This window comes from Eurypyga helias, unplaced genomic scaffold (genome assembly GCF_000690775.1).
Source record: "Eurypyga helias isolate BGI_N326 unplaced genomic scaffold, ASM69077v1 scaffold19303, whole genome shotgun sequence".
NCBI lineage: Eukaryota > Metazoa > Chordata > Aves > Eurypygiformes > Eurypygidae > Eurypyga > Eurypyga helias.
This window is the reverse complement of record NW_010243347.1, coordinates 1,012-17,159: the sequence shown is the minus strand read 5'-3', so window position 1 is coordinate 17,159 and position 16,148 is coordinate 1,012. Positions and strand designations below refer to the sequence as shown.

Sequence of the window (16,148 nt, the reverse complement as noted above, 5' to 3'; positions counted from 1 at the left end):
GGGAGGAAGAGGGGAAAAAAAAAAAGCTTTCAACCCACACACCACAGCCCTGCCTACTTGGGTTTTCCCCGGTCTCTTTTTAACTGAATTATCTTGCAAGCAGTAGTTCTCAAGCTCAGTGTTCACAGGCAGGCAGCCCCCACGAAACAGGGCTGCACAGGAAGCCTGTGTGTGCTTTGCGTCTGCCGGAAAGGGAGGAAGAGGGGAAAAAAAAAAAGCTTTCAACCCACACACCACAGCCCTGCCTACTTGGGTTTTCCCCGGTCTCTTTTTAACTGAATTATCTTGCAAGCAGTAGTTCTCAAGCTCAGTGTTCACAGGCAGGCAGCCCCCACGAAACAGGGCTGCACAGGAAGCCTGTGTGTGCTTTGCGTCTGCCGGGAAGAGGAGGAGGAGGAGAAATGACAGGGTCCTCGGGAAAATGAGCCTGTGGACAACCTCAGCAGCACCAGTAGCCCTGAGGAGGGCTGGGGTACTTCTCAAAGGACACACCATCCACAGAAACGAAGGATTACTGCTCGGCTTGAACATGAGAGGAAGAAAACCAGAGTTTGGAGCAGGGGAGGAGGAAAAGAGAAGATAACACGTTTGATGGAGTCTAGAAACCTCTGGAAATTAGAAAAGCTGTATCACTTCTACCGTGGGCTAACTCACCGTCTTCATCCTCCTGTTCTTCAGTGTCTACTAGCAAGCTATTACTCATTCTGATCATCGTATACAGAAAGGCTGCTGATCAATACTGCACAAGGGTGATTAGTGCTCAGTGATTAAACATCAGTGTATGAATTTATCTGACTTAACATGCCTGAAGTGGAAGGAAACAGGGAGAAACAATTTCTGAGCAGACTCCAGTAATGAAAATTGACAACTCGCCCAACATCAGATGTTGATGTTGTGAAGAGTTCAGAAGTAACAAGGGAGAGAAGATGTATGATATTCTCAGAAGGATGGAAAATTGTTTTCCACCAAATTATTCATGATCAAATATGCCTTTGAACATATCTACCATCTAAAGGAAAAGAAAATCTCATTTTAGGATGCCAAAGCAAAGGTATTTTGATGACACAGGTGTCATGCAAACAGGCCTGCTGTGACCTGAGTCACTGCTTCAGGTCTCCTGTGATCTTTTTCTCTATTGGTTTCACACAGGAAGCCTTCATATTTGACACACCAAAAATAGCAGGCGATTTACAAATTAAAATCTTGCTTCAAAAAAGGTTGCAACTTTTTTTCTGTTCCAAAATGCAAATGCACTTTCAGCACGGTGCAATGATGATTTAGAGCACTTGCCCCTGCCACACGTTCCTCGGGCAGACGCTTACAAACGGTTCATTTCTAGATGATGCAAGCAAGGAAGGAGAGACTTAGGCGGGGGAAAACCACAAAAATAGCAATCAGAAATGAATAACTGAATGTGAAAAGCAGCCAAAAATAATGTACAGGATCCCCTACAGAGAAAAACATGCAGCTAGAAGATGAGGTCCAAACTGCTGAAGGCTCTATCCAAAAGCTGAGCAAAAAGGAAGGGGCACCTTGCAATTGACTCCGTCCATCCCTCTGATGATGAAAAGCTTGGACAGCAGCGATCTTACCTTTCAAGAGAAGGTAAGATCACTGCTGCCTAACCAACTCCTGCTGAAAACCAGTAACCAGCCCTTGAGTATGCCGGTGGTATGAAAATCCACCATGGCTTGCCCCACAAAACAAAGCCAGACGCCAACGGAAAAGGGCTGGCACCCTCCACGTGGCCCTTCTCTTCAGTCACAGCCCGTGACCACAAACGCTGACATCGGCACTGTACAGAAGAGCTTTCTGTAATTGCTGTGTTTTCCTTGCAAAAGACTCTCCAGGGCAACACTAAACAAACCACCAACAAAAGAGTTTGAAAGAAACTTGACAGATTACATCTTTACCGTAACCTCCAGAATCTGGATTTGATATTGCCGATTCAAAGCATTTTTATCACGTTCGGATTCGAGGTGTTTCTATTAGAAAGCTGTGAGATGGTGCAAAATAATGGGGGGCGGGAAACCAACAAACCAAAACATTTCCAGCTGTCTTCACTTCTGTAAAAGGGCCTGTAAAAGATCTTAAGGGCTTTAAATAAGGCACACACCCCTCCCCCATTATTTTAAATGCCAACATGATTTTTAAACCAATTTCATAACTTCTAAGGCCCAAATCTCTATATAAATTGCCCTCCCTCACCACCCTCATCATATCCACCCGTATTACTACACACACCCCCCTAGATGCCAACACTGCTTGGTCTAACCTAAAAGCCACACACAACAAACACAGAGAATTTACTCGGGCAATTCCACAATTCCCTCCCTTTCCAAACAAAAGCATGTGTCTGCACACAGTGCGAGAGGGCCGAGGCTACGCGTGGTGTAGGCTGAAAAGCTATTTAAACCAGCTCTGGAACCATTCTATTGTTTAACTTGCTGCCAATCAACAGGAATCAACAGTCAAAACAGGAAAAAAATCCCCCAAGAGTTTGGTCATGAAGCAAATTCTTCCCTTTTTAAATGAGTATCTAAAGATTCAGACTGCAAATCCAACAACAAGTTTGAGAAGCCTGTTTTATAAACTGTGAGGGAAATAAATCCTCGTTGATGTGGCACACGAGTGGATAATTCTACCATAATAAAGACACGGACTCTCGTCCCCTCAGCTCGAGCCCAGCCAAACGCTTTTTTGGCACACTAGACACTGGCGGGTGAGTGGGACTCGAGTGCTGGTGAAGGAGCAGATGGCAATTAGCAAAGTGGTTAGATGATGAGTATGTTTACTTTGAAACTAAAATAATGCAAGTATTTTAGCTGGGGAAGGATGACATTTTCCTATTTTATTCCTTGTCAGCAGATAAACAGGGTGAGAAAGAAAGATCTTCCCTACAATTTCAATGCTACAAATTAAAATCAAAGCTTTCTAAATGAAAATTTTGTATTTTTTTTCCTCAAACAAGAATGACAGAAAAGCTCGTCTCTTAATGGAAAGCATCAGTTACATTTTTGCTTTTCCAAATTCAAAATTACTCAGCTCTAAAAGCCAACAGCAAATGACACATCAAAGCAGACCTGCTAAGAACAAGGTTCTTCACTCCTCCAAACAAAAGCAGTGCTGCCCAAAAGGCAGTGAAGGCTTACAGGTGTTTTAGCAGAACCTGAAAGAACAAAACACTAGTTAAAATGGAAGGGTTTTCTTAAGCTTTAAATACTGGTTTGTTTTGGAAAAAGCAAGAGAGACTGTTCAGGTCAGTTAGACTCTAAATTAAGAGTAATCTAGTTAGACTAATTGGTAACCAGCTGTGGCAACAGAACACATCTGTCCCAAGGAAATTCTGCCGAGATGTACCACTATGACAGCATCTTGTTCTCCTAGCACAGAGATGCAAGTCGATAGAAAGCTTTGTGTGACAACCCAAATCCATACTACTTTTTGTTCCTATTTTACCTTAAAAGTGTTGGGATGATCTAAAAAACTATGACTGTGTAATGCTTTTTATCTATAAAATATATTTGTATACACACACACATATATACAGATAGATACAAGAATAAACGAATTTAAGCAGAAAAGGAGTTATAGCCTGAACAATAAAATCCCATTTGTCTCAATAGCTGGGAGCTAGCACCGTACTGAGTCTTCTGTGCAATTTGTCTCTATGACAGCTTCTTTCCTCTTTCTCTGCTGTGCAGCCAGAAGTCGAGAAAGTATTATAACCTGATATAGAATTGTAAAAAACAAGTCTACCCTCTTTTACAACAGCAAGGTTTGTACATTTAATCCTGAGCGTTGAGAGGGAAGACATTCATCTATAGAGAAGGAGGGTAAGAAAGAGAAAACACAAATAAATTAGTGCAACAAGGTAATTATATAATAATAAATGCATTACCTTAATTGCCAATGCAGGGAAAAAACCCCCAACCCCACATTTTGGACAAGTTCATCTGACTGCTTCAAAAGAAACCATACAATGCTAAATTGAAGTCTGATTCCCAGCCATCCCGACTCTCCAACTTCCCATCTCTCCCAGCCAAAGCCTGGAAACCTGCATTTCCTGTGCACACCAAGTATTTCTTCCTACCTTAGCTATGCGGGCAAACCAACGGACTACTAACACTGTTCATCTGCGGCCCCTTAGTCCTGAGCACTTGAGGAAAGGTGGAATTATGTAAGAACTGCCTCATTATTTCCAGTTAAATTTATAAATAAATATAACTTTTGAAGGGAATTCCTGCAGAACTAAACACCTTTTGACCCAGGAGCTCTGTACCATTTTCCCTCAAAGTCTGAGTGTAATTGTAGCTCCATCCGAGCTGGCAGCACGCCGTTCTTAACGCCGTCAAACATCCCTCTCTGAAAGCCTTCAAAGTGCTCCCAGGAGCAGCGAGGACGCCTGGAAGTGGAATGCTCCTGTGTTATTCTAAGGCTGGAGGAGGCTGCATGCAGACAGCCACTGTAAGGCGGTGGTACTGAGGAGAATCTTGCAAACACAGCTTTTCCTGCACGGCAAGGGTTTTATTCCTAAAGATGAACCGTGCAAGAGCTATTTAGCTCTGCCCAACAATTTAAAGAAAACAGATCTAACTGCAGAACTGCTACATTTGTTACGTTCTGTATCACTTAACAGTGATGTTTGCTCCCCTCCCCCTAATCTAAAACCAGAGCATTTCATGAACGATTTCCCTATTTTTACTCAAACATACATAACCTAAGGAGATAAAAACAGGTAAAGGAACTCCTGAGATAAGTAGCTATCCCGAGTCTGTATTAACCCCCGCAGCCCCTGCAAGTTGCACTGGAGGACTTTTTTTTTTCCAACTGTAAATTCAGAAAAACATTTACAATAGTTGCTTCATCTCAGTGAGTGTCCTCCCACAGTAGGCAGCCATGAGATCTCATAAATACAGCTCTGGAGCAGAGCCTAATTTTCTGCTCATAGCTTGAATGAGTGTGAATTCAGCACTCAACTAGATTCTCTTATGCAAAATCCCATCAATAAGTTTCTGCTCCACGTACTGCCATAGACACTTTTGCATGCCATTGAGACTTCCACACACAGAAGCCCATTCATTCCTCTGCTTACCAACAGTTGTCTTTCAGCAAGCTACACCGGCGTTTCAAAGCCCTGATAGTACTCAGCTAGTGGTAAATTGCTACCGTTCACTGCTGCAATGAAATATAGCAATTCAGCATGCTGTAGACAGTGGTTTGGTATCTGAAGTCACTGGCTGAGGGCAGCAATTTGGTTTCTTTTCTACTGTAGCAAAGAAAAACCCAGTCATATTTAAGATCCTTGGAATGAATCCTCTCACAAATTCCTACATCAGTTCCCAGGACAAAGTTTCCATAACACCCAGAATGGAATCTGAAGAATATAACTAACGAATTAAAATGCACCGTCTCCAAAATTACTATTATGGGTAACTGAATAAGATCCATGGACATCATTTATGGCCGCAACTGCTGCTTTCCAGAGCCCTCAGTCCCAATTTCACTGTTGTTTACTCAAGAGTAAATAAAAAGCAGCTCCTCTGAAGTCAGGAGTCCAAACTGGTAGGAGAATAGAAGAAACCAAGTATCCTTCCAAGCTAAGAAGGGCCAATAGTGACCTACCAAAAATTCAGGAGGAAAAAAGCCACGTGCCAAAGTAGGAAGGTCACTCCCCTTCTTCCTCCCTTCTGTTGCTCATCTTACGTGAACCTCTTTCACTGATGAGTCTGACACCACTTACAGATACAAGAAATTCAGGACTTTGTGGAAGCTAGCTGGTTGCCAGCAAGTAGATAGATCTTGTCAGCATCCAGACTGTTATAAATCTGCTTATTCTCCAGAAGAGGTAACCATGGTGTTATTGCCTTTGCAGTAACCTGCACTAAATGACTGGACCTGGCAGCAATGACGAGCATGGTGTGGGTGCAGTATCTCAACCACTGGGCATCTCAGCATCTCCAGCCACCTGATCAGTAAGATCTGAAGACAGGTTAATAGGAATCACGGACACGATGGCACAGCAGAGCCAAGGCATTCTGCACTCCCTTTTGTAATTAAAGGCGAGAATTGCTTTGAACTTCAGTCCCAGACACTGACTTTGCTCAAAGGGAAGATATCTCAGGAAGCTCTCGCTAAAAGCAGCGCAGCTGAGGAAGGTGTTCCTCGCCCTCCCCTATGAGGCCAGTTAGACCCAGGCCAGGCAAACTGCTGAACGGAGAGTGTTCCAGCAGCCATCCACAGGGCCACTGTCCAACAGCAATGTTTCTGCTCCTTCAGAAGAGCCGCCTTTGTCTCCACAGCTAAAGGAAACGTACAGTACTACTTCTGCACCTGAATTCTTCCAAACCTGAGAAAACACACACAGGAATTAAGTCAGAAAAACTAAGATACAAGACTGACATAAGCATTCAAGCAGACATACAGGATCTGTTTTACCTTTAAGGATGTCAGAGTGCAAGGGGCAAAGACAGGGACTCATAAGCTCACCTGGACTGACTGTGTTTCTCTGCTACTTGTCAATTAAGCACTGACAGACAATCAGCTTTGGCACCTTCTCTCTCCCACAGCCCACCTGCAAAAATTTCCCCATTCTGGAGCTGAGCAGGTACCCTGGTTTTGGCCAGCTCTGAGACACCGGTGCAAGTAGGGAATGGTTGGGAACAGGGACTGAAACTAACTGGGAATTAGATTGAAGGACAGATGTTAGAAAGCAAAATTAATCAATTATTTCCTTGATATGCCAACTAAAATACTGAATCATAACAAGCCAGTTGCTACTACTGAAGAAAGCAAAATCTCATTGTTCTTAACTACTTAATAACAAACTGACTTAAATCAGAAGTACCAGAAAACCAGCAAGATTCATACACATCTCATTAAAGCAAACTTTCTTCAGTATCTTACTTCATCTAGAAGGCAGAAGGCTTACAATGTTTCAAAATATGAGATTATGAATCAAAAGATAAAAGCAAATACTTAGAGATACAAATCTTTATTATCTTAAAAAAATACATATAAGCATGTAGCACAGCCTTTCCCTAAATTTTTACTGAGCAAAACTTAACCAGAGGCAGCCACGTGGGGTATTTTTTAAGTAAATCTGTCTTCACAAGACTAACTGCATCCTAACATACTGCATTGTTAAAACTAGATACGGTGCTTGCACCACACCCTCACCTAGGAATGGTCTGCCCAGGCTTGAAATGACAAAAGTCAATTACTTCTACATGCTAAGCCACCACTGACCAACACACAAATACCACAAACTAAATTAAAAATAGTCATACTGGGTCCCTTTTTTCATAAGGATTCCAGCTTGTGTTACCCTGGACCATTCTTTTGTTTTAACTGGATTTATGATGAAGATACAGCAATCAGAAGGAGTAGGTATGAGCACGGAGACTGCTCCTCAGACCCCACCGAGCCAGTCATCCAAATGACTTCAGTAGAAACACGGAGTGGCTGCAGGAATGAGCCAAGGCTTCAGCTGCCTGGGTCAGCGAGTGGGGGACAGCCTGAAACCACAGCAAGGAAAGGAAGCTTCTCTGGCCACTCAAAGGCTACTTCAGGCTGCCTGGAGTGTTTTCAACTCCTCAATTATTTTCAATTGCTCAGTTACGATCAGGTCGTGAAATGCTTTTTCACGAGGTCCTCACCCACAAAAAGAAGCCACACAGCATAACTTACTGTGCTCTTTCAGGCAACATAAAACACTTCCCTTTTAGGAAAGGAAGGAGGAAGTCTAAGGGACAAAGATTTTGTAATTGAAATGGATTGTCTGATGTTTTGTTGAACTTAAGTGTGGGACGGAAGAGCACGTGTCTGGAGAGAGCAGCAAGCCCAGCCCATCTACTGGAGGCAGCCCAACTGCCACCGTGAGTCTGGTGCTCAGGGGGATGTCTTGCCTACCACGACAGGATGGTCCCCCACGGACCAGCGTTTGTTAACAGGCACAGAAAGCGCTCCCCTGTATGTATGTACTCCAGCCCCATCATCAGCGAGGCCTCCGGTGCTCCCTGCTTCCTTTGCTGGCAGTGATGACAGCAGTTTGTTAGCTCTCTGACAATTAAGAAACCTAGGTGGTGATGAGGATGTAAAGACAGCAGCACGGAAAAGCCTGACAATTGATTCTATGGACATTCTTCCCTCTTCTGTAATAGCTTGTCAGAGTCTCCACAGCACAGCTCCACTCAGAGCCACCTTCTCCTGCCAATATTAAGACCTCTGGGCAACAGAAAGAAACAAACCTCGAGAAACTGAGAACACACACGTGTGTGCACACACATCCCTGTGCAGACCATTCCACGCATGTCGTATGGGCCCAATCCAGCACCAAGCACATATCCAACTGAACACACAAGGAGCCCTGGTGATTTAAGCACAGCCTGTGCCCTCGAAGGTAAGAGCATCCCCCGCTCCTTCTCTTCCCAGTCATCTCCTGCTGCCGTCGGGTCAGCTCTGAGCCGGCTGAAAGCCACGGACGTGGTTTCCTGCCAGATTAAACAGAGCTGCGCCCACGGCCTGCGCTGACACTGGTGCTCCTCTGACCACAATGACCACGAGCTAAGCGGGGAGCTGAAAATGAATCCAACTAAATTAGCCCACTGAAAAATAACCCCAACGAAAATAAACACAAACGGTTTTCAGCCCGCTCGTTGTGTGGTGACACGTGTGCCAGAATGAGCTCAGGAGGGGCTGGCAGTACAGCCCGGGATCTGTTCTGTCCCCCAGCAAAGGGGACAGGCAGCCAGGCTGGGCACGGTGTCTAATGGTGGCAGTCCACACTTTGATCACTCTAAATCAGCTGTAAAAAACCACAAAGAGCCGCTAACTCAGGCCATTTGAACAACAAATAGCACAGTCCTGTTCTTACCAAAAGAAACATCTCCAGCAGAAAAAGACCTGTATTTCATTTTCCCATTGTATTTAAATTTCTCATTCACCCTAGCCTTAACCTTGTGGTAGGGACCACAGCCATTTCCCCAGGCATAGTGTACCAACTGTCCCTGCAGCTGCCAGTCTCTATCAGGCTCTTCTTCCATAGGGAATGGCTTGCCTCCTCAGCAATCCCAACCAGAGGTATTCCCCAGCCTCCCCATCACCTCCACTCCCGCCATCGTGTGGCACAACTGTTTGCTGGACTGCACCCTGACCTGAATTGGGGAACTAAGCTGAAAAGCAACCCAAGAATTAAAAAGAGAGAAAGAAGAATCCAGCTGGATCAGATCTCTGGCCATGGTTTGTCACAGAAACCCAAAAGCCCACATGCCAGGAAGGTGTTGGAGCACACGGCCAGGAGCAAGGGAGGTGCGACCGTGGCTGAAAAACGGACTCATCAAGCCCACCACAGCCCAAGCTCAACTGGTGAAGAGCAGCTCACTCCTGCTCTCCCATCCAGGCTCTTCCCGTGCTGCTTAACGTGCTTTGCACCCTCTCTGCTGTGGGTCAGGAGCACAGGCAGGGCCAGTTACTCCAGTTTATTTAACTTAAAGTAGCCCATCCCCTCTGGTAGGTCAACAGCCTGTCAATGTGCAACCACCAGCCCCTCACCCAGCAGGACGCCTGCCCACAGGCTATCTTAACCAAGAGCAAGATAAGGGAAATAACTTAGATAGGAGGTTCAGAGGACTCTCTGGATATTGCCAGCTCTTCATCATTACTTGAAAAAGAACTGATTATGCTTTGTACAGCTCTAAACCAGTTCATACCCGCAGACTCCACTGCAAAGAGTTAGGTCTGATGTAAAGTCAACCAGCTGGAAGCCAGTGAAATGGAAGTGTGTTATTTCCATACACAGATTTAGGAAACTCATTATTTCAATATTCTGTATTATTTCTTGGGATTGCATTTTAAAAACAAAACTGAAAGGGTTCAACAAAAACGCTCCATACATCATGTGTTATCTGGAAATCCCACGTTACAGTGTGGTTCTAGAGACTTTTATGATTGCTCTGAAATGAGATGACCCTCGTTTCTCCCAATACCAAATTGAGGAGAAAATGTCTGATACTAGGAGCATTTTAGTGTGACAGACTGGAGTCTAAGAAAATGGATTTCAGGTTAAACTAGACACATTCCAGCATTAAACACAGTATCTCCTTTTAACAATTTGGGAAACTAACAGTTGGATCAGCTTATTTAGAACATTATTTTATTAATGGAGTCATCATCTGAAGTCTTTAACTGAATCTGAGGGGTTGGTTGGGGTTTGGTTTTCGGTTGGATGTTTTTGGGGGTTTTTTGTGGGGGGAGGGGTGTTACACGTTAGCTCCACCAGATGTTATAAATGCAGTGAAATTCTGACGCTTGTGTTATTTGGGTCAGTGTAGGTGATAACAATATTAAAATCAGAGGACATTTCTATCCCCAGAGTGCCACTGAGCTTTCACAGATCTCGAATAATAGTGTTAAAAGAAGGAAGGCAGGGTGCCTGGTCCCTCGCCTTTGTGTATATGCAGATTGGATTAGGAGATTCTAAGGAGGAAGGCGCAGGCTCCTTTTCCTCTCACTTCAGCTAGCAGTTATTTTTCTGCAGGGTTTTACCTGTCAAAAACCCAGACATTATCACCTCAGAGGAAAGATGTTGGCAGGAGGGACTCCTAAAAAGTGTCCTGTGCCCAAAGGATGCTCCATGGCTCTCATGAGATGCTCTGGCAGAGAGGCAGGGCATTAGACAAGTTGGATACCGGCTCTCGCAGAGCCCAAGGACCACTCGGGAGTCCTGGGATCTCAGAGCCTGCTCCAGACGGAGGAGGAGCCTGGCTGGATCTCCATGACCCAGTTATGGACCATGTACTTCTAAGAATAACTTTCACATCAAGCATGGAGAATTTTCTTTTCCCATCCCCATAAACATATCCTTTACCCTCATTACATTTTTATTAAGATGTCCCTCAGCACGAGTGCCAAACAAGCCTTTTAAGAGACTTGAATCTCTTCAGCGTGCACACAGCCAGGAGCATGTGTGCATTTCCCTATCTCAGACAACGCAGAGCAGACACAAAGAAGAATCTTCTTGATAGAATGGATGCCCAAAGAAGCACAGACGAGGGAGAAGATAGCAGAATAGCAGAAAAAAGCATGGGACAAGAGCCCCAAGCTTCTACAACCGTGGCCTGTTCACTGAGACAAAAAAAACTGCAGAGAAGCCAACGAGGTCAAACATCCTTTCCCCTCACCCAGTCATTTGGGAACAAGGACAGGGAAAGTTTGCATTCATACGAGGCACAGATGTATCGCATGTCCTGAAAATACAATCCTACCAGCCTTTGTCCAAAGCAGGAATACTTACACGAAGAAAACAAATCTTCAAGGGGCGAAAAAGCCAGGGCTTATAACAAAATTTTTCAACCGACCCTTAGCTAGAGCAGCACTAGTGGGCGCAGCTATAATTACAGCAAACCTACATAATGCGTCTGAACTAGCTTAGCCCTTTCCCTGCAAGCAGAGAAGCTGCCACATCAGTAACTCCGTTGCTAGGGCAACTGCTTACTTTCCATATCAACTGCAAACTCGTTGCTATGGAGACACATATACAAGAAAAATTCCTCTCTATAGCCAAGGACCAGATGGTAGGGAAGTCAGGGAAGTCATGGGCTAAGGGCTGCACTAAATGGGACACACACTAGAGGACATTTAGATCTGTATGTTCACAATAGGATTAATCTGAATGACTGAATTCACAGGTCCAGCAGCATAAACAAAGCCAGGGAACTCCTCGTCTACTCCCTATCATGTGATACTTCATGCTCTGCCCAACTATTATTAAACTGCTGAGCTCAATGCAAAGAGGTTTGTACAATCAAGGGCTCAGCATTTTCCCTTCTTCAGCCCGGCGCTCTGTCTCGATCAGCCCCATCGCAAAGTTAGGTGAACAGTCGTTCTGTCAGCTTGCCAGGTAAGCCTGATGGCATTGCAGCTCAAGTGGAACAGCAGCAGTGCCTAAATAAATCTGAGGAGAAAAATGCCTTTTCCTGGCATTCCGCGCCAGACCAAAAAGCACCAGGACAGGGCAAGTCAAAAACTGAAGTGATGGAGCCTGTAAGTCTTCATTTTCCCCTCTGTTACAAGGATCTCGCATCAGGAAACTCAAGCCTCCGTATGCAGGCAGAAAAAGCTGCACACTATTAAACACATATTTAGCCCCATGAATATAAATTAGTGGAACCCAAGATTGAGGAAACTACTATGCAGAGGGAATTCAAAAAATAATTATGTGTTCAGCAGAACTTTTTTTAGAAAAACGATTGCTGAAAGGCTACACAAACACTGGAAAGCACAACTATGAGAGGAAAAGCTTCTAGCTTTTCACAATGTGTCAATGCACATCATCCGGCAAATGCCTGCAATTCCCAGCACTGATTAACTCCTTCCCCCCATGCCGTATATATTTTAGAGACTATCACGCTAGCATTTTGTAACATGCCATTTGCTAAATGTTTTTTTTACCCCCATAAAAACAGTAAGACAGGCAGACTCCAAACCTGCAATTTGCAGAATCTGGCTGCAAAGGGGAAGAAGCAGCACAAACCAATTCCTTACAGAAGAGGGTCCCTCTCCTTTCCCAGCCCCAAGCCCCAGCCCGAAAGTGAAGAATCCTTTAGATGGACACCGTCCTTCTGAACAGCAAAAATGCGGGCTGCAAGGCACTCACATCATCCCTGAGTGTGCCTGCGCACACACACGAAGGCATTTTCAAAGCCAGCAGTTGAAGTTTACTGCTTTCCAAGTCCACAATTAGCTGTCAAGCACCTGATTCAGCAACCCTGACCAAGCGCCAATTCCGCGCTCTGCCCCCTCCCTTGGCCAGGATGTGAGAAAAACCCAGTAGGGGGTTTAAACAACCTGCTTCCCGTTTGAGAGTCTCATCTCCTTCACCTTAATGCTGGCTGCCTGCATCTCCAGGAGATGGAAGCCCTCATAAGCTGGGATTTTCCAGGAAGGAATAAAACCCCACCTTGGGCCTCCCACCACACCTTGCTGTCTAGCCATGCAACCGTGGCTCTGATCACGAACTCCTGGCGTAGGTGACTAGTCATGCGTTGTGCTCCGCCACTTCCCTGTGGAGAAGCAGCGCGCTGCACTATTGTTCATAGAGGCTCAGACGACTGCCGGATATTTGACAGATAGACATGAAGACAAGTTCCTCATAGGAAGGAAGCTGTAATCTAAATAGTCAACTTGTAAACAGAGGAAGAGGGATAGAACAAAACACAAATGGCAGTGTTAAGCACATGCCTTGCCAGTTGCAATATTTTGGGGTTTTGAAAACAGATTCTGTGAAGGTTTTTGTCTGGGACAGGATCACAAAAGCCTGGTGTGCCACTTGTTATTGCAGTCTCACTTCCAAACAAGAATTGAAGACTCTGGTTTACACAAAACAAAATCCAGCTCAGGAACAGGTTTTTTAATCTCCTACACAATCATTCACAGCAACTAATTTATAAAAATACCAACGTACAGTGTGTGATCACCAACATGTGGACAGTGGATTCTAGGGAATGACATTTAAAAAAAAAATTAAAGGGTCAATCATTGAAAAAAGGAAAGCTCCAGAGAAAATAAAGTTAGGTAATCTTAAAATGAAACGTTGCTAGCTTAGGGTAATGTATGACTCTCTCTCTAGAGTTACTCGAGCTCCTATTCCACAGCATTTAAAGTTAAATCACACGCAAAATAGGGAGAACAGCACCACCAACAGAAGTCTAGTTTCAGGGTAACCAGTTACGAGACAATCACTGCATTTACTTCACTGAAATACAAAAGTTGAGTGCATCTATTGTTTCTGCCAGGAGAAAGTGTCCACTGTCTGATCTTCAGCCAATTTCAGAGACAGACGGCCAGTGATGCGACTTCACCCGCTCTTTATTTCGCTAACCTGCAAGAAGGCCTGTGAAATTATTCTGCAAGCTGATATTTTTATCAGTATACTCGTACTTTGCCGAAGATTCATCCAGACCACTGCTTCTGGAGACGGTCCCCTCCAGAAACCGATACCCGCTCCCGGGCAGACTGACGCAGTAGAAGGCTATGCAGAGGACTGCCTCCACCGCCCGGCTCGCCTCCCTGCTCCCTCGCACACCGCCTCTTGCTGCAGACGCCGCTGAGGATTAGGCGATGAAACACAGACAACAACAGAGACCCGAAAGCAAAAATGTGCTCCCCAGGCTTCTGCCACCACACCAGCTGCAAGAAGCTACATGAGCCCAGGGAGAGAATGACTGAAATTTCGGTGAATGGTGACTTTCACCTTTGGTGCCAAACCTACGTCCTCTCTCTGAAGAGCTTCTCTAAAACCTGCTTAAAGTGGAATGAAGCTTCATTGCCAGAATCCAGAACTACTTCTGCTTGTTTAAGAGAAAGAAAAGTTTTTTCAGATTACAACACAGACCAGGGAAAAAGCGATGGACTCTTACATAAGGCATACCCTTTCACTATACATTTGTATAAGCCAAGAACAGCAAGCAGCCTATTTATAACATGATTACATTCATCTAGTATAGCTGGAAACCATTACCACAGCATGATAACTAAAAACAATATTTAACTACTATGCATGAAGACACCAGCTGGGGGGAAAAGAAAAAACACACACACCCCGAGTACTTTCTTACAGATGTCTAGACAATGAATTTCATAAAATCAGAATGAGCCATGCTAAAGAAATGTTGGCTCCCTGAATGTAATGAACTACGTTACCAGGGACAGCGTTGCATATTCTGCATTTCACCGTTACAGACACGTTCTGGGATTAGCAGGTGAGTATTTTCAGAGCAAGACAGGTTTCCATAGTTCCAAACTTACCTGACTTCTGTCTTTGTCCACTTTCTTAAAACACTTATTCAAGGACAGATTATGTCTCACAGAGTTTTTCCATCCAGTGGGTGCGTTTGCAAAATATGGAAAGTGTTCCAAGATCCAGTTGTATATATCCTTTACAGGCAGTCTTTTGGTTGGCGAGTCCTCAATGGCCATAAATATGAGGCAGCTAAAGGAATAAGGAGGTTTGCAGTTGGGGTTCTGCTTGGCATCGTAGGGCATGTCAGAGTGGGCAGGAGACGGCGGCGTGTCATCACCGATGTCCTGAACGGGGCTAACGCTCCTCAACACCGAGTCCCCAAAGCTTTTCAGCAAGTTCTTACTCTCATGTAACCAGTTCAAATTAGTTAGTTCTTCATCTTCCATGGCCCCTTTATCTAATCTGATGGCAGGCAAAGAGAAATCTAGGTCCTCGTCATCATGAAGTGCCTTTGATAAATCGCTGTCTTGGTAATGTTGGCTCAATCCGCTGGGAACGCTAATTCCTGAGCCCTCTGGCTTCTTACTGGGAGGCATGACTGGACCCATTTAGACAGCGACTCCTGGGGCAGCAAATCCAAAGGAAAGGGAGAAAGAAAGAGAGAGAAAAGTTAGCTCATAAAAAGATACTGCATAACGTTTTGACAACTTTTCCCCAACTGGTCACTTGGCCTTTCATCACCTGTATTAAAAGTGAAAGACTCATGTAAACAGTCACAACTGTTAAGCAAAATAATCTGAAGTCAGGACAAGGGAAGAAATTTCAGCCGATGGAATAAGACGGTAAGGCCGGAACACCTCAGTGCTGCATGTACGTGAAGCCCCACACAGGAAATCCCAAAAACATGTCCCTTTAGTGATGAGTGTGTGTATCAAATCATCGAATACGCCGGTTGTGTCACTTTAATAAGCATGTAAACTAAAAAAAACCCCACAAATAAAAATAGAGGGGCTTAAAGCCAGTTGCTTCAGATTAAGTTCAGCTGTCTCACTTTTGAGGACAATACAACAGCACCTTGATTAAAATCACTCTGGCGAAAGGCTGAGGCAGACACCCATCCAATCTGACTACAGTCGCCACTGCAACAAGACTCAAGAGATGACAGCGGAACTTCAAAACCAGCAAGGGTGGGAGAAGGGAGGAGGGAGAGCCACGCACAGTAGTTTTGGGACCATGGCCAAGACACGGGGAAACAAGCGCCAGAGGAATAGAGCACTTAAAAAATGTATGTAAACAGAACAGATTTTAACATAAGCTGAACTGTATTTCAAACATGGCAGAAACCAGAGTCAGAAAGGCTGCTGTGCTGCTCAACAGTGGCCCGGGAGAGGTGGGATGAGCTGCCGAG

At 44.6% G+C, this 16,148-nt stretch overlaps 1 protein-coding gene across 1 annotated transcript in view; it reads right to left on the bottom strand.

Annotated features, from left to right (window-relative positions):
- Positions 1 to 15,348, bottom strand: part of LOC104507939 (forkhead box protein N3) — a gene marked incomplete at its 3' end in the record, with an annotated part of 28,437 nt that extends 13,089 nt beyond the window's left edge. The window contains exon 1 of the mRNA XM_010149382.1: positions 14,806 to 15,348. Within this exon, the coding sequence (XP_010147684.1) occupies positions 14,806 to 15,348 (543 nt within the window). The remainder of the gene's footprint in view (positions 1 to 14,805) is intronic.
- Positions 15,349 to 16,148: the final 800 nt, after the last annotated feature.